Source organism: Coffea arabica, chromosome 8c (genome assembly GCF_036785885.1).
Source record: "Coffea arabica cultivar ET-39 chromosome 8c, Coffea Arabica ET-39 HiFi, whole genome shotgun sequence".
In the NCBI taxonomy this organism is placed as follows: domain Eukaryota; kingdom Viridiplantae; phylum Streptophyta; class Magnoliopsida; order Gentianales; family Rubiaceae; genus Coffea; species Coffea arabica.
This window is the reverse complement of record NC_092325.1, coordinates 7,273,577-7,287,732: the sequence shown is the minus strand read 5'-3', so window position 1 is coordinate 7,287,732 and position 14,156 is coordinate 7,273,577. Positions and strand designations below refer to the sequence as shown.

General features: G+C 36.8%; 1 protein-coding gene and 1 long non-coding RNA gene across 2 annotated transcripts; one reads left to right on the top strand and one right to left on the bottom strand.

Moving 5' to 3' along the window:
* Positions 1-2,837: 2,837 nt before the first annotated feature.
* LOC140013291 (uncharacterized) lies at positions 2,838-3,659 on the bottom strand. The gene is made up of 2 exons (XR_011820363.1): positions 3,198-3,659; positions 2,838-2,946 (listed from the first exon to the last, which is right to left on the bottom strand). It is a non-coding gene; the product is annotated as an uncharacterized lncRNA (long non-coding RNA).
* Positions 3,660-3,895: 236 nt separating this feature from the next.
* Positions 3,896-13,409, top strand: LOC113705749 (conserved oligomeric Golgi complex subunit 6-like). Its single transcript, XM_072062511.1, has 11 exons — positions 3,896-4,467; positions 4,551-4,603; positions 7,800-7,947; positions 8,061-8,168; positions 8,868-8,935; positions 9,514-9,637; positions 9,731-9,877; positions 9,989-10,252; positions 10,328-10,612; positions 11,853-11,999; positions 12,687-13,409. Exons 1-11 carry the CDS (start codon positions 4,246-4,248, stop codon positions 13,209-13,211), a joined length of 2,091 nt encoding a protein of 696 aa, XP_071918612.1. The 5' UTR covers positions 3,896-4,245; the 3' UTR covers positions 13,212-13,409.
* Positions 13,410-14,156: the final 747 nt, after the last annotated feature.

The following is a 14,156-nucleotide window of genomic DNA, read 5'->3' as shown; positions in this document are numbered from 1 at the left end:
TGCATGCTTTGAATGTTTTTTCTTTTTTCTTTTAATTACTTATTTTATCCATTTTTAAATTTAGTTTGTTTTATTTAATTTTGATAACTATTTATGAGGCATTTAAATGCCAAATTGTAATAGATGGGAGTTCAAGACATGTATTTAGCTAGGCTATGTAATAGATAGATTTTAATTATGCCAAAATGTAACTAGTTAGATAAATTTAATAGTTAGGTTATTATTATTTTAATTTCCCCTTTTAAATTGTAGTTAGGGCCCCGAATGTAATAGTTAGGCTTCTATTTGCTTGTGTGCTTGCATGCCTGTGTGTTTACATCTTGTACTCGCTTTTTTAGGAGATTTGCATCTAAATATTATGCTTACGTGCTATGTGTTCTGTGTGCCTACTTGTTTACTTGCTTTAATTATATTTATATGCTTTCTTATGCTATAATAAATGCATGACGTCACCCACACTATTCCAATGCTAGTTGTGACCTATTTTCTCGATTGCTCGCAAGCCCAACGCTAGTGAGAACTTATAGATATGGGCTAGTCCAATGCTAGATCCTTAGAGACCGTCCACGCGCTAGATCAAAGCTGAGGTTGTTCAGCTTTTATTTTTTACGAATTTGGAATAGTACCTCTTTTCCTGATTTCAAGTGGATGACCTTTCATGCATCTAACTTCCTGGCAGGGCCAAAAGAAAGGATAAAGGTGTAAAGGAAAAGAGAGTCGTGCCTCTAAAGTGCAACACCAACACCTACCAGGTGCAGTTAATGACCAACAGCTACCAAAGGAAACCTAATACCAACATCTACCATGTGTAGGAAACAGGAAATCTAAAGGAAATTTAAAGTGCAATACCAACACCTACCATGTGCAGTTAATGACTCTGTAAAGAAAAAGAGAGCCGTGCCTCTATAAAGTGCAATACCAACACCTATCATGTGCAGTTAATGATTCTGTAAAGAAAAAAAGAGCCGTTTTTGGCCTCCAAATCCACTTATATTTGTTTTTTTTTCTTTTTCCCCAGCCACAAGCCACCTCACCCCAATATATAACAAGGAAGATTCCAGAAGAAAGAATCATGTAATGGCTCAAAATTTTTGAAAGAAAAACTCAACTCTCACCTGAACTTTGAGGTGAGGGTTTGAGAGTTTTTGTTTCGTATAAAAGCGAACGAAAAGCTGGGAATCTTGGGAGGGACGGCGGCCAAAGGAAAAGGAGAGAAAAAAAAGGCAAAAAGAGAGAGAAAAATCGAAAGAGAGAAGAAAGAAAAATAGCAGAAAAATTCTTGGAAAACTTTGAGCCAGGGTTGATTACTCAGCACTCTTTTTCGCTCATTATTGGCTTCAAGGAGACTTCTCGTGAGAAGATTTCTTTTTCTGGGAAAACTACGTCGGTAGAGGGAAATATTTTCTTTAGAAAGCATCAAGAAAAAACGACTTGAAATTTGTTGAATTGAGCTTGGAACTCGCTACACTCACAATCCTTAAGCCTGAAACCAAAGATTCATCAGTTTCCTCCCTCAGCATTTTCGATCTATTTTTTCGACGTTTAACAAGTTTTTTCGAGGTATCAAAGGTAGTTCCCTTCTTTTCCCTCCCCTTCACAAGCCTAGACTGTGGTTAAAGGAACCAGGGACTTGTTGAACCTTGTTCTTTCCTCCATTTTTGCTGATTTTCTTCCTCTTATGGCAACCCACTAGTTGAAGATCTATTGCATATTTTGTTATTTAACCTTGTGTTTGGGAAAATGAAATTTGATGGTTGATGTTTGGGTTGAGGAATCTTGTCCAAATCTGCATTATATGTTCAAAACGTTTGCTGGGTTTGGTGACCTTTGTGAATGTTACGGAAAGAAAGCTACCGCGAAGAAGATGCATGCAAGCTTTTAAAAATTGCAGTTTGGCCTCTCAATTTTTGCCTAATTTCACTATGGCCCAAAATTTGGAAAAGTTGACCTTATTTTACCCTTTTAAATTTTAATCATCCTTTTATATTTTTAAGTAGTCTCTTTGGTAGATTAATTCCGAATTTTAGATCATAATTGTGACTTAATAATTTTAGTTGATTTGTTTATCGTGTTGGATTTTAGTAAAATAGGTAGTTTGGGCTAAAGGTTTATTTGATTGGGTTTGACTAATGGGTTGTTGGCTTGTTTTTTGGGTTTGGACTTGGGCTTCAGAGGTTAAAATCCAACACATTTTGTTGGGTTTTTTTCTGGGTCAAAAGATAGGTAGGCCCGCATTTGTTTCTTGGACTTTTGATTGGGTTTGGGAGGTTTCGGCCCAAAGAAATAAGAAAGAATGGCCCAATGGCCTGTTTGCTTAGGAAAAACCAGATCGTCCAGTCCCTGGACTTTTGAGTTATTTTATTAATGTCCTAAAAACTTTTATTTATTTCAATTAGGTCCCTATTTTAATTGTAATTTGGTCCCTAAACTTTATTTTAAAAATTTTTACCCCTAATATTTGTGATAATTATAATTAACCTAAAAAACTTTCTTCATTTTTATAATTAGGTCCCTGATAGTTTTGATTTCTTAAATACAAGTTGCTTTTCTTCTTTAATAGTTGATTTCTTTAATGTATCAAAATACTTAAGCTACAAATTCAGCACTCAAAACACACATTTAAAGTTAAAACCAATAAAGATTCATCATTGTCAATCCAAAAACCATTGTACACTCAAGTCCAATTACATATCTAATGTCTAAACTATCATTCAGGTTCAATGAAAGGTAAAAATACATCAATTGCATAAAATAAAGCTCGTTAATCAGTAGCTTACCTACTCCTTGAGGTGTGGCTAATCTTGAGCAACTTGTTGAAGGCGCACTACTGCTTTGCATTTTCTCCAATAAATTAGCTACGATTTCTCGAAGTGTTGATTTGGTTGTGTACAACTGCCAAGGAGCTCCTTTTTTATCCATAAAAGCTAGTTTGTCAACCTCAATCCTCTACTAGCCAAAGCCCCAAATTGTCCAAAACACATACTTAGATTTGGTATTTCAGAAGACAATTATAATTGACAAGAAATTCGCTAATTCAAAAGTAAAATCCCAATTTGTTCCCCCAATAATGAGTAGAATAGGGTTTTGGGACTATGTTTCACCTATTAGGGATTCCCACATATCTTTAATTCACAAAAATTTTCTAATTTAGGCTAAATTTTAGAAGCAATAATGGTAGAATTACAGTGGTAAGATACCTCAAATGAGCACCAGTAGTTGGTTTCTTCTCAAATGGAGTTGCGACCAACCCAATGTCTAATAATGTCGACTCGCCCGAAGCTACACTTAGACTTCAACTGAAGTTTTGAGGGGAAGGGGAGATGAGTTCTGGTGGTTCTTGTGCATATGTGGGGATCGAATGAATGGTGGAGACAGCAGCAACTGTCGGAGAGTAAAGGACGAACGAGTGAGTTCAACCCCCTCAAGAGTGAGAAACTTAGAACGAAGTTGATCGATAAGTGAGAGTTTAGGAGAGTAGAGACGGCAGAGACAGCATTGGCTGCCTGAAAAGTGAGAGACGAACGGAAATGCCAGAGAGAGCAGTGGAAAGTGCAAGACAGTAGCTGTAGCTGAGCTCAATAGCTAAGTGGTTGAGTGATTTTTGAGTTTTTCTTGTTATGGTTTTCTCTTTTTAATATTTCAAAATTATGTTATTACTTGTTTTTTGTAATATCAGAAATTTTTTAAGTGTTCAAAGCATTTGGTAATTTTTTTTTTTGTAAGTGACAGGTTTCAAATTTAGAATCTCTCATTTACACTCCTTTGTACTATCTAATCTATTCCTCTCAAAAAAAAATCTAGTAATTTTGATAAAATGTGAACCTATAATGGTCATTTCATAATTAAAATAAATATATTATATAAATAATACAACTATTCGAGCGATTCACCGAGTACTGAAGTAGCATACGAGAGAGTTCAAACTCGGTTTGAGAAATGGAACGGATAGATCGAGTTTGAGCCGAGCGTTTGACTGAGCCATTCTCGAGCAGTTGGGCTCGCCAGCACCCCGACAGCACCGGATCTCCCCGGCTGACTTGATCCGACCCGTTTTGGCGGCTAGAAACTAGAAACATTTACCGGAGACCACCTGAAGCAAACTGTTTCATCATTAGAGATCTGAGCAAAACATTTTATCAGAAACACAAATGAATTAAGACAGAGAAGAGAATCAAGTAACTGTATAAATACAGCTATAGATACAATACAGTTTACATAGCGGCGACGCCGGAGAAGAGGAGCGCAATGGGATCAGTAACGGCATTGGCACCGGGGCTATCTCGGAAGCTGAAGAAGGTGTTGGAAACGCGTACCGACGGTGCTGAATTGCTGTCCTCGCTAAGCACTCTCTCCAATTTCTACACCGAAAATACTCCTCATTCTCGCCGCAATCTCCGATCCACAATTGAGAAGCGCGGCCTCTCCATCAACCAAGAATTCCTCCTCGCTTCCCTCACCGCACAACAGGTAATACCTCTCGGATCACTTTTTACTGGTAACATTTGCAGTCCGACTTTTTGAACTTTTTTTTTAAACTTTTTTATGTATAGGCATTGGATCGAGTGGAGGAGGAAGTTAATGCGTTGGCAGAATGCTGCGATAAGTATGATTTTTTATTCACTGGTTTATTTTTGTTGTCTTTTCAATTGAATTTGATAGATAGAGATGGAATTTCTTTGCATCTTGAGCTGTGTGCTTTGTGTATGTTGGAGTTTTGGTCGTGATGCTATTGATAGCGGTGGAATTGCTTAAAGTTTTTAGTCTGTCCGTTCCTTTTGGTAGAATGTGGAAATGTAGGAGTTAATTTGTTACTGATTTGAAGAACAAATTTTGGTTGCGGGAAGACAAATATGTAAGAAGACGAGACAGGGATTGACAGAATTTGGAGTTGAATATTCAGTAGAGATTCATGTGGGGTCTGCCCCTAATTATTAGGGAAAGGTAAATTCACTGGTATGTTTAGATGCTTATCTTGTGTGATTTGGCTAGAAAAGGAAAAGATTCATTTCTGTGTAGTTATATTTCAGAATGAATTCTTGTGAGATGGTTAGCTGGGACTTTTGGTGGTAGTTATGGTTTCATGTGTTAATGTGGGAAGGACTATTGCCTAGGTAACCAAGGTGAATGGAGAATATTGTTCCAGTTTTTGAAGAAGTATGTGTATTGTGTAGGAATATGTATTAAATGGAGCTTGATAGTGTTGCTTGAATACACCCTGGAAAACCAAGATGAAGTCATTAATATAAGTACAAGATCTTTTATCCTCTCAATTTCATTGAGAGCTGAAAAAGAACCATAGGATTTACCTTGGTCGAAGATAGCACACCAAAAGGCAGCAAGAATAGCAAAACTTAAAATAGTGAGGTCCCCTGGTGAAGGATATATAGAGAGCTCATCCAGAACAGGAAATGTCGTGATGCCTGCAATAGTCTGAAACGTGCACCTCCAATGGTACATCCCAGCTATAACTTCACCTTCAGGCTCTATTCTTAATCAGTGTAGTCACTAACTTGGCTCTTCTTTATTTTACCTTTGTCTTCCTCTCTCTGATGCTCAAATTCACCAGAAGACAACTATGATGGTTGATTCTTAATAGTTATTTGGTTGACATCTGGAGCATGATGAGGTAAATGATTTGTCTGGTTGAGATTGACAAACAGTTACGGTAGAGTTCAAAAAACAAATGTATAATTGTAATTTTGCAGAAGATAGTTTTTTTCCCCCTGTAATGTGATATGAATTTATCCATCTCCATTATTGTCCTTCCTTTAAAGCGGTATCTTTTATGTCTTGGCCATGCTATTTTTGGTGGAAATGTTAGGTACAATAAGCATGTAGTTACATAGATTCTTCGCATCCTGGTGCAACTAGAAGTTTAACTTATTAGACCAAATTTCAGTTTGACCAGGGAATAATTGTTCTGTTAACAATAGCTTACTGAGTGAAAAAATGAGTTAGAAACGCCAGGTCTAATCTCATATGTAGCTGGCTTGATTCGTCTAGATGAGATTCAATGCACAGAGCTCTGTCTGGAATAGCAGATAAGTTGTTAGCATATTACATAATGGCAAGAAAATGAGTTGGTTAGAATAAAAGCAGAATTGGAGAAATGCAATAGATGAACTTCTGTGCTTCTATCAATGTGCTACCATTCTAATAAAGGCTCTATTAGGCATGGAGAGGTGGCACTTGTGGGAGTCAACCCAAATGTGTCAGTAGTTTAAGCTTTCCTAGTTAAATGTATGCTGTTTTTAGGTTGGTGCAATTTGTGTATAGCTATGTATTACAGATTGTAGAGTAGTTTTTTGATGGATCTCCTTTCAAGTATGAGAGGGATACTTGAGATTTTTATGCATTATGTGTGGGATTTACAGCATGTTTTGATAGAAGAATTCCTACATTTCTTGTTGATTTGATTAATGGGTGCCTATTTGGGAGAAGCGGAAAATCAGGTTCATTACCAGTTTAGTAGATTGAAAAAGTGATGCATTTCCATTGTTTGACCTCTTATTAGATGCTAGAGACTAATTTATGGATGAGGCCTTATTATGCTCTATACTTACCTTTTGGATCATCTTGGTTCTGGCTAAAATTTGAGAAAGTTTTCCATCAAAATTGTTTGTTAATTAGGCAATCAATAAGGGGAGTGAAGGAATATGCTAAGACGAACACTGCACAATTAAGCAATCACATTTATCTCAAATTTGAGTATTGAAACAGAAACTAGAAGGGATTTGATCTTATGCCCCAGTTAGGCTGTTGATTAAGTTACTGCTGCAATTATTTTTCTAAGAATATTTTATCGTCTTGGAAGAAGCCTTCCCTTCTGAAATCCACTCCTCAAGTCGTGTCTTCTGGATATGGTCCGAAGTAAAGTACTTTCAAGTTAATCTTGGCCCAAATCCCTTCTGGTTTAGAAATGCCTACTAATACCTAAGTACCTTATGAATTTTGCAACCATTGGGGTTATTAAATTTCTGTTGAAAAACAGAAGACTTTTGCTTCAGATGCAATTTTGGTGGTTTCATCCTTCTTTCTTCACGAGTACAATTAGGGTGTTTGGGTTGGTCATTATTTGCAAACACTATTTTTGTTGCATCATAAACACATTTTCCAATAACCATTTTATTTTCCCAACCACCTTTTCATCTCATATAAATCACATAACAAAAAGTACTAAGCGTTATTCCAAATAATTTTTTCCAAAAAATCTTGTCCAAACACGCCCAAGTCTGTGTAAACCTTGTTCTAACTCCTGGCCTCACATATTGGTGGACTAGTCAAATATGCTAAATTATATTTATGGAAAATAGGAAAAGATGTGTTACACTCTGCTTTATGTGTTATACGGTCTTCTTGAATAAGAAGGCTAGAGGATTTCTTAGGAGTGACTGATGATGAATGTGACCTTTTGTCATTTATGTTCATTGTGATACTTTCTTGCAGTTTTTGATATCTAAAAGCGTCCTTGTTTTGTGCTTCTCTCCTTTTTCTATTAAATCTCTCTCTCTCTCCATCTGGATGTGTTTCTTGAGATTTCCTATTTGCCAGATTGTGAAGGCTATGGAAGTAAAGATGCTCCTTCCCTAAGAATGAAACTCAGCTAGTTCTTCCTAGAAGAAGCAGCATGGCTCTTTTTTCTTTTTTCTTTTTTTTTTCGAGTTTAGCTACTTTATGTACCTCTATTCTTGGTCTTTAAAGCTTCGTAGTTTGAAAGTTTGGTAAATGGGACAGTCAGGTATATGGTAGTCAGAAAAAGAATTACTACATCCCCTGAATGTTTTGGCTATTGCATGCAGAATTGCTAATGCTTTAAGCAGTTGTAATGCTACCACCGGTGATATTATCAGTACTACAGAAAGGCTTAAACAGGATCTGGAAATCACCACGCAGAGGCAGGAGATTGTTTCATGCTTTCTTCGTGATTATCAGCTGTCCAATGAAGAGGTTCTAGGCTATTTACCGATCCTCAAATCTTAAGCCCTCTCTATGACACCCCTTGAGGGTAGATGTCAAGTTCTCTGTATGTATTGTTTGTTATTTGTTGATACCTTTTGCAGATTAATGCACTAAGGGAGGAAGATCTGAATGAAAAATTTTTCAAGGCACTTGCTCACGTTCAAGAAATCCATGCCAACTGCAAAGTGCTTTTAAGGACCCATCACCAGGTGGTTATCTTTTCATATTCCCTCCCTTTAGTAGATATCTTTATGCACTTGCATCTATTTTCATGAAGTTTTTGGTAGACATTTCTACATTTGATGTCTTTCCAACCAAAAAACTAGTTTGAAAACGATTTGGATTTTCAACTTTTACAATTTTTTGGGGTGCATAGGCTTATGGAGCAAGCTGGAGTATTTCAATCTCCACCAAGCGTAACTTTTGACCACACTGGATATGTCTTAGATCTGTATCTTCAACTAATATGCAGTGATCCCTACTTGTATAAATATTTCAGCTTTATAGAATTACCAAACATTTGAGTGAGCATTTGGGAAAAAGTGTTTGATGTATTAATCTCCCAAGTTTTGAAGCAGATCTATAGCTTCTCTCTTGTAAAATTGTGCATTTATTTTCGAATGTGTTGTGATGAGGTCTGCTTTGGATGATGATTGAATTGAAATTTGTAGTGCGAGCTAACCCTTTTTGCCAGATTCTAAATCTCTTGACTATGGCTGACTTTCCCCTGGTTCACATTCTCATGTAGATTTATTGGCTCCAGAACTATCTAAAATAAGTAGTGCTGTCTGACCTTTACTCTTTCTATAGCTGTTTTTATTCATTTTTGCCACTGGAAGTCTTTATCAGATTCTTTGCAGTTCAATAGAAAAGTTGAGCTTTAAAGTTAACTTGAACACCCCCGGCAGCGTGCAGGTTTGGAGCTTATGGACATGATGGCTGTCTATCAAGAAGGAGCCTATGAACGCCTGTGCAGGTAGGATATTTCTGAATGAATAACAGCTGAAGATGGTCATTATATTGTGTGTGTGTGTGTGGTGCTTATTGTAGCAATGTCTACTATATATGATAACTAAGAGATCTCTGAATCCTAAACAGTTGAAGCATGGAGTTCTTTCAGATTTTTTTGTTTAAGTGCCTTTTTCCAAGTTTTGGTGTTAGTTTTCTTGTTCTAGAAATGACCAGTTTAATAAGTTTGATTTACCTTTTCTCTTTTGGCTTTTTATCTCTTGCTTAACATCTTTGGCAATCACCTGTGCATCCTGAACAGCAGTGCGTCAAGTGTTGTCCTATCTACCTTGTCAAGTAAATGCAGTTAGTCGCTTAATTTGGACCTTATGTGATTGATTGTCTGCAGTCAGAATTATTTCTGTCACTATCATTTGAAGCTGGGTATGAACGATACTTGTGCTGTTACTTCTGATTTGGTTATAGATTATAGTGATCTTGCATTTATTTGCTGGTGTCCATTTGAAGTCAAATATAATTGTTGATAGTTTTCACTTTGGCCTTGAATAAGTTTTGGTTTGATACTACTGCTTTTGTCCAATCTAGGTGGGTTCAAGCAGAATGTAGGAGGCTGGGTGACATAGATAATCCTGAAGTTAGTGAACTTCTGAAAACAGCTGTCAGCTGCCTCAAAGAAAGACCCGTCCTGTTCAAGTATTGTGCAGAAGAGGTAAATTAATTCTTTAGCTAATATCTACTGTAATCCATCAAAATAATTTCATTTCTCCAATTTATGTTGATAGAGAGTTATTTCAATTGATAGGTAGCAAATATGAGGCACAATGCATTGTTCAGAAGATTTATTAGTGCTCTCACACGTGGAGGACCTGGTGGATTACCTAGGCCTATTGAAGTGCATGCCCATGATCCTTTGAGATATGTAGGAGACATGTTAGGATGGCTGCATCAGGTACTAGAAGGGAATATTAGTTTTTTTTCCACCTTATAGGGATTTTAAAGCTAAATTATTTGACTCACAATTTTATTGTTTCTCTGCCTTCTTTACTTTGTTGTATGGCAGGCCTTGGCATCTGAAAGAGAACTTGTGCTTGCTTTGCTTGATCCAGATGCAGTTGTAGATACAGGACCATCTGCTCCCCAAGTGTCCAAAGTTTCTGAGAATGATGTTGTAAAGTCAGAATCAGACTTGACATTTGTCCTGGATCGGATATTTGAAGGAGTTTGCAGACCATTTAAAGTGAGAGTTGAACAAGTTTTGCAGTCTCAGCCTAATCTGATAGTGTCATACAAACTCAGTAACACCCTGGAGTTCTACAGCTATACTGTAAGCTGCAATGTATCTGAAAGTAGATTTTTTTTTTTTTTTTTGGTGCTTTGCATGACAGCTGCAATTTTGTAGATATCAGATTTGCTAGGGAGGGAAACAGCTCTCTGTAATACACTTTGGGTGCTCAAAGAAGCTGCACAGAAAACATTTTTTGACATGCTGAAAACTCGAGGGGAGAAGCTTTTAAGATATCCTCTTCCAGTAGCTGTTGATCTTTCTCCACCAACTGCACTGAGGGAAGGAGTCTCACTGCTATGTGAAATAATTGAAACACATGACGGCATGATGTTTCCTGCATCAGGAAAGAAACCAGACTTTCACCCAGTCATATCTGCTTTGCTAGATCCTATTATCCAGGTGCAATTTCTGGGTGCAGCTTGATTTAATTTTTGGTTGTTTCCTTGCACCACTCAGTAAAAAATGAACATGATGACTGCATTTAATCAGTTCCAATTTCAATTTCTGAGACTACTTTTCCCAACTTATCTATTGAGTTTGAGTCATCTTATACCATATGCCTTTGAGTGAGGAAATATTTAATAACTTCTAGTCAGCACTTAGTAACCAAGGATCCTATGAATAAGTAGGAAAGAGTATACAAAGTGCAAGACCTATAATCACTTTCCAAGGTTGTTTTGAAAAATTGAAATTTGTACTTGTCAGTATGGGTCACTATAATTCTGTAAACACTTTTTGGGTTGAATTACAGTAGATTTCACGTCATATAAAGTAGGTCAATTTTATCTGCCGAAAAATTCCGTGCATCCCAGAAGTTAAGACACTTGTAAGAAGGAGATCTTACTGACGCTTGAATCTTCTGTCTTAGGAAGTACTTTGGTGCATGTAAATATTTTAGAAATTTTGTTTCATATTTTAGATGACACTTAAATAGGGGCATAGCAATTCAAAAGTATAATGTAATGTTTGCATAGAATAATCATGGAGAATGACAATGCTATTGCAGTTATTAGACCTTTTTTGGGTAATCCAGTCTGGAAAGTAGGTCTTTCTTTTCCAGGTGAGAGGGACTGTAAATATGCCATCATGTTGATCCTTCAAAAACTATATGGTGGTGGAAATATAACCTTTTATAATTGCATCAAGATGAAAAGTGAAGACAGTTTATTAGATAAACCTTGTGATGTGAAAAAAGCAATTCTTTACCCTTACCTCCTTCAACTTTTAAGGAATTAAACAGATTTGCATGTACAAGGATCATGACTATGCACAACCAGTTGCTCATGTAATTTGTCATTTATTGCTATCGTACTTCCTTTGAATTTTGTATCTTGGCACACATCTCGTCTTTAGCAAGTACTCTAGCTGGTCAATGATGTACTGGTGGTTAAAAGCACTGAATTTTGAAAAGGTAGTGCTTGATGGCAGGCATCTCTGCTTGAGATTCATCCTTCGGAAGTTTGTTTTAGAGCCCAACTAAGTATATTGGAGTGTATGAAGGACTTATAGTTTTTCTTCCATGTCAAACATGTTAAGAACTCTTGGAGGATGACAATAATTGCATAAGCTGTAGGAACATGATTCTTTTTGACAGGCAGATTCTTCTTTTCCTTATCAAGCTGTGCATGTGATTTTGCAGATGTGTGAGCAAGCTGCTGAGGCACACAAGTCCAAGGGAGCCATCCAGTTATCAAGGAGAAGTAGAACAGGTTCTGATCCTGGCCAGCTGCGAAAATCATCTATAGATGCTATTTTGGACAGTGGCCGCTCCATTTCTGTGTCCCAGGTTTCTTTCTGTGCTTCCCTTTGCATGTTGCTTCGCATTTCAGATTTGATATGGTTAACCTAGAAAAAAAAAAAGTTTGGTCTAATTTGTTCTTGAATACGTTGCTGGTGTAGCCAATTATCCAATAAAACTGAGTCTGCGAGTAGTGTGCTAAGTTATATGAGTTTGAAAGCATATATGGATATCCTGAAAGTTTTGACATTCTACTATTGACAAATTGCCTGAGTAGAACTTTTGAGTTCTGGAGTCCTAATGTTAGTTATGCGAGTCTGCTGGGTCAAGCTTGTCAAGTGACTAGCATAAATTACTTGATATGGAAACATTCTTTTGCTGCGAAATTCCGAACTGCACTTAAAGCAATGTCTTAATACTTTATGACCATGCATTTCTTTTATTTGACTTGGCAAACCTTATATTTGAAATATAAGAACCTCATCTTTGAGAATACGAGATTTGAAGTTAGAGTTTTGGAAGATTGCAGCAGCTTCAGTGACATGATTTTCATGTTAATATTGGTTTTTGTAGATTTAGGCGCATTAAGCTGGATTTTACTCTTCTTCTTGCAAATTGGTTTTCCAGCTTATAAACTTCATGTATATGTGGAATAGCAATGAGATAAAATGCCAATGGCCAATTCTTTGTGTTCAATGGTCATGGTCCCCTGACCTGTTGTCCTTGTTCATGCAGACTGCTGAAGCACCTTCAAAGATTTTTCTCATCAACTGTTTATGTGCAATCCAACAACCATTGTTAGGACATGAGGTTGCATCTGAATATGTAAAGAAGATTGGTGGGATGATAGAAAGTCACATAAATGGACTTGTGGAAAAGGAAGTCGATAACATTTTAAAACGGTGTGGTTTATTAAGCAAGATGACCCACTTCCGTGTTTCATTGGATGATGATGAAGCCGGAAAAACAGTTAATGGTTCAGCATTGGCTGAGTTAGAGGACACAGCTCCAGCTTCTCTTTCAGAGGGTTTGAGGGCCTTCTTCGGGCTTATTTTGGGAAGTGAAAGTTCCCTGCCAGAATTTGAGCAAATGCAGGTACCAAAGCTGAGATCGGAGGCTTGTGTTCAGGTGGCAAGGTCTCTGGCTGGAGCATATGAGCTTATTTACAAGGCAGTTATGGATCCCAAGAATCACTACCCTGATCCTAAGTCACTGGTGAGACATCCGCCAGATCAGATACGAACCATATTGGGAATCTAAAGCCATCGAGACCTCTTATTTCTCAGTTTTTCAGGGAACTACTGACCTCTCCTAGTTCTGTACGTATTGATATTAGGGTTTTGTCAAGGGAACCACATATTTCTGGTTAAGCACCTTCGGACATTTGGACTGTATAGAGTTCAGTTTTGGAAACATACTACACCTAATGGTCGAGATTGTTACTTTTGACCTTGAACACATCCTTTTTGAAATGGTTGACTCCAACCCTTCCTTGGCACAGTATACCAAGATTTTTACATGAAAAATCCAAATTTGGAAAAAAGTCGTCATTTCTAGTTCAATCAAAAGCTCCAGTGAATTTCTTAGAATATTGCTAAAATAAAAAATTATCCAAAAAGTGGTGTTATTTGAGGGGTTATTCCGATTTAAGGGTCACTGCAACTATAAAACGAGGCTACTAGTAAAAGTAATATTAATTTATATTTATTTTTGCTGCCTTCATTTTAGTCAATTTTCTGCCCCCCCTTTTTTTTCCATTGTTTCGCCGCTCATCTGTATACTTTCCGCTAAATTCTTCCATGTGCACTTTTTTGACTTTTTGTTCATTTGCAGCATGTGTTCTTTTTTCATGTGCACTTTTTTTGGTCATTTGCGAGGTCCACTTTTTGTCATGATGTCGCAACTTTTTTTCAATTTTTTATTTTCCTGTTTATTTGCAGCGTCAATTTTTTTATTTTCCTTCCACGACAAATGTCATCAATTTTTCTTTTAATCGTGCACCATTGATCGACGCAGATTGCGGCCAAAAATGTTTTTAGTGAATTTTTTTTATAACGAAAAAAATATTTTAGTGAAAAAGCAATTTTTTAAGTAAAATCGCAAATGATTCCTCCTATCCCACGCCTCTAATTATTTTTTAATAAAAAAAGCGCTCAACCTCTTATTATTTATTATAAAAAGTTTATAAAAAATGCGGCCAACTAA